The sequence below is a fragment of the Rhea pennata genome, chromosome 6, assembly GCF_028389875.1.
Source record: "Rhea pennata isolate bPtePen1 chromosome 6, bPtePen1.pri, whole genome shotgun sequence".
Classification (NCBI taxonomy): domain Eukaryota; kingdom Metazoa; phylum Chordata; class Aves; order Rheiformes; family Rheidae; genus Rhea; species Rhea pennata.
This window is the reverse complement of record NC_084668.1, coordinates 20,575,493-20,579,814: the sequence shown is the minus strand read 5'-3', so window position 1 is coordinate 20,579,814 and position 4,322 is coordinate 20,575,493. Positions and strand designations below refer to the sequence as shown.

Sequence of the window (4,322 nt, the reverse complement as noted above, 5' to 3'; positions counted from 1 at the left end):
TCCAACATGGGCTTGATCAATCTGTTTCCTTTTGCTTAAAAAGCTTACTATTTTGATTCACTGCTCACAGTCTGTCAATAAATAGCTCCTAACCTGCTTTGGTACACCAAATTAACTTTCAGCGTAGAAAATGGCTGCTGCCATTAATAACATTAATCATACAAAAACTTCTTTTTGGTTTAGCGAAAGTATTTTAAATTTTTAAAGATAGATTACTGATACACGAAAAGTATGTGAGGATAAAAATCAGTATCTTGCTCTGACTGTGACACAGTGTGACACTGATACACAGGCAGAGTAGCATTTTTAGGTAAAAGTAGTATGTTTTAAAACACACTACTAAAACAGTTATAAAATAATTTTAAAAATATCTAATTTCTGAGCAGTTGCTTATAAATTTTAATCAGCTTTGAAATATGCTGCTTCTATTTCAGGCCTGTAAAGGGAGTTCTATGCAAATGTTTTTGTCTGTCAGTACAATCCAGTTTTCCTAAATTCTCTCCATTTTTCTTTTGTAGATCATTCTTATGCAAGAGGCTAAAAGTAATTAAATTTACAGGATGAAAAGATGGCACAGGCACTGTTGGTACCACCAGGACCTGAAAGCTTCCGCTATTTTACTAGAGAATCTCTCGCAGCTATTGAAAAGCGTTCTGCAGAAGAAAAAGCTAAAAAGCCCAAGCAAGAACATACAGATGATGATGATGAAAATGGTCCAAAACCAAACAGTGACTTGGAGGCAGGAAAGACACTGCCATTTATTTATGGGGACATACCTCCGGGAATGGTGTCTGAGCCCTTGGAAGACTTGGACCCATATTATATCAATCAAAAAGTGAGTGATGACTACAACTTTAGTAAAACTACCTTATGTCTTGTGCAGATTATTAAAATTTACAGCTCAATACGCAAGCACTGCTCTGCACTATCTGCTTATTTCTTCATGCTTCTTTAGCACTATCGAGATGTTCTCTCAGTTCCTGATAGACCTGTTAAAAGTGCTGTGGATAAGGAGAGTGAAAGGAGAAGGATGAAGCTGTGGATAATAACTGGAGATTCAAAAATTCAGAAGAGGTTTTATGGACAAATGCTTGGCATTATTGTTTGCAGTCCTTTTGAATTACAGAAAGAAGTGACCCAGGAGTCCTGATGATGGTTGGAACCATTCCAGCCATTCTAATATTCTATTTTTTCTGAGCAGCTCATCAGCTGTGTTAAGCACTAGAGCTTAAAAGATCTGATGCTGAGCTAAGCACAAGAAAAGAAATTCACAAAATATTTAAAACTGTAAAGAAATTTACTTTGTTAGGAAAAAAAAATCATACCAATAGCACTGCCAATTTTGTGGTTAAATGTGAGGTTGCAATTGGTTGGCAATTTTTTTTTAATTACAGTTTAAGTAATGAGAATGGAAAATAAAGCAGACTCCATATGTAATTGCGTAACTAGCAACTTCCAAAGGTTAAATAAACAGTACTATACGTAATACAGACAAATATTAAAGTTATTAAGGAAACTTAAAATGGAAGTTCAGAGAAGAGAGGAAGTGGTGCCAAGGGTTATTTCTAATTGTTTGCATTTGGTTATATCAGCAGTTTTGTGGAAATTTTTACTTGCAATGTAATTGTGTGCACTGAGCCCTTTTCTTGACTAGGTGCAAAACAATTCAGGAATTAAGTTACTTAAAAAAAAAAATCTTCTACAAATGAAATATCAGATAACCTGAGAAGTGCTGAAACCTATTTTCTCACTGCCACTCATCACAAAAAATAGTCAGACTTTCTGGAACAAAATGTAAAAACCTAGACTACTAACAGACTTGTTAGTCCATTGAGAGAGGATGTGATTAGTAAATGGCAGAATCTTTTGTCGCAAATGGCATCTGTATTTATGTTATGTAACGGTCTACTCTTCTCAAGAGGAAGCAAGTGGGTATCTTAAATGATGAACTAGATTTAGTCATCCCTCCTCCAACTTCTAGTAGAAACTTCTCTTAATCACAGACTTTCCAGTGCAGACAAAACTGTGTATGAATTGAGTCTGTCATCAGACTCCGCAGCAGCCGTGACCTTAGGACGGGCGACTTCATCCTACCATCTCTAACCGGGTGAAAGGCTGTAGAGGAGAGAGACAGGCCAGCGAGCACGAGGCCGGGCCACGTCGGCCTGGATGCCACACTATGCTGTGACCAGGCACTGGCAACGCTCCTTTACCGGCCGGCCTGCCTGCCCGCCAGAGCGGAGCTTGGTCTCGCTCCCGCAGAGCGGAGACCTGACAGGAGGTACAGGCCAGCGAGGCGGCAGCGCTGCTCCGTGATCACGGGCCTGTTTGAGCCGACAGGAGGAACCAACACGGAAACCAGTGATATTACATAGCTCTGCTGAGAGCTTAACGGAGGCGCCCTTAGGATACCACAAAGCAGAGCCATTAGCACTGACACAGGCGCACAGGGAGGAACGGTAGTGATGTCCTGCAGCCGTCTCAAACAGTACGGCAGCTGCAAGTACACCTCAACACAAATACACTCGGAATGACGGTGAAACACTTAGGCGGTGACCGCCAGGAGAACAGGATGGAAGTGAACACTAGCTGTGTATGTTCATCAGGCCAGATTTTAAAATGTGACAGAATAACCACCTAAACTTGTTGCTCATGGATACGGAAAGTAAGACCATATAGTTGTAAATGAAAACAATTTTTATTACAGCCTCTCCAATTCTGCCTTACGCTTGTTTCAGGCTGCTCAGAACGATGTCAGCTTGCTTTTTAATCACCCCTTCTCTTTGCTGACAGAGAAGTTTTTAGGGGATACATATAATTGATACCAGTAGCACTTAAAATCTAAAATAAAATCAAAATTCTTTTTAAGTTATGTAAATTATTTAGTGTCAGTTGTTTGTCCTTTGGTCAGCACACATATATGTATATAATTAAGTATTTGCTCTGAGTACCAACTGGAATTTATACATCACGATTGCCCTATAGCCATTTTGGTTTTGTCTGTGCTTGAGCACAGGATAGAATGTATTTGATTGATTTGTAGATCTGACTTTAATCAAAGATCTGTTATATGTAAAATTAAAAAATATTTTGATGATGAAATGCTGTATTTTGCTATAATTGCCAAACTGACATTGGACAATTCCCACCAATTTTAATAATATCAGAACTCAATCCATGTGCCAGGAAATTTAGCAAACTGGGGAATCAGCCATGGAAGGCTTACTCCACTATTTTCATAGAAATCAGTTATTTTTTTACCACAGGTAGAAAATAGAATGAAATTTGAACCTACCAGCTGGAGAATGGAATCCTACAGAAGGAGGTAAAGACACTACTATAGTCAACATCAATGTATTTTAATTTTATATTTCTTTTTTGCAGACTTTCATAGTACTGAATAAAGGGAAGGCAATTTTCCGATTCAGTGCCACATCTGCCTTGTACATTCTAACTCCTTTTAATCCCATCAGAAAAATTGCTATCAAGATTTTGGTACATTCATATCCTTTTTTCCTAATGTTGATTTAAAGGTTGCCACTTATAAAAAATTAATTACTGAAATAATACTTTTCATATGGATACAGAAATTATGTCCATGTGGGTGTACTGGGCTAACTAAGCATATGCTGATCACACTTAAAAAGCAGCAATGCTGCAATATGATCTTCATTCCTAACAAGAAAATTGTCTACTGAATCACCTAAACCTGTCAGACTTTAAATATCAGGCTTCATATACAAGAGGAGACCTGATCTTATACTAAGCCATGCAGCCCATTAGTCCAAATCACTGCATTTTGTCATATTCCAAGGTCACACTTCTACTAAGACCAGTAGCACTATTCATAAACTTAACTCACTCAGCAAGGACTAAAAAGCGTAACTAAAGAGCCGCTTGTTTGGGCATATTTTTTCAGCATTTTTCATCAGTCTAGATCTCCTGTAAAGGATACAAGACAAAATAAAGGAGAATATTTTCAGATATATTTCAGTCATGTCCAGTGAACAAATTGTGCATAAACAACCAGCCTCTGCACAAAGATCTTTTATAGTGATCCCCTTGGCTTTAATGAGGAATTACGTTTGGATACTCATTTCATATTTTTACACACTTAAGGATGCTGACAGCTTCACTTAAATTCATAATCATAATCATAAAAGTAAAACACTGTTTTACAGTGCAGCAAAATGTGCCAGATGGCTACCATTTAAAACAGATAAAATTATGTGCAAAGCTTTATTTTCAGATTTTATTTAGAATGCCATGTTTTCTGTTTATATTTTTATTCCCTAAATATTTTTAAGGTTTTCAGTATTACA

At 37.4% G+C, this 4,322-nt stretch overlaps 1 protein-coding gene across 17 annotated transcripts in view; it reads left to right on the top strand.

Annotated features, from left to right (window-relative positions):
• The first annotated feature begins 568 nt into the window (after positions 1 to 568).
• The window catches only part of LOC134141995 (sodium channel protein type 2 subunit alpha-like), a 58,538-nt gene continuing 54,784 nt past the window's right edge, over positions 569 to 4,322 (top strand). For 16 of the 17 annotated variants that reach the window (XM_062578676.1, XM_062578669.1, XM_062578665.1 and 13 more), the window contains exons 1-2: positions 569 to 835; positions 3,385 to 3,503. In XM_062578676.1, the coding sequence (XP_062434660.1) occupies positions 569 to 835; positions 3,385 to 3,503 (386 nt within the window). Of the gene's footprint in view, positions 836 to 3,384; positions 3,512 to 4,322 lie in introns of all 17 variants that reach the window. The other variant, XM_062578660.1, reaches the window with a different exon arrangement.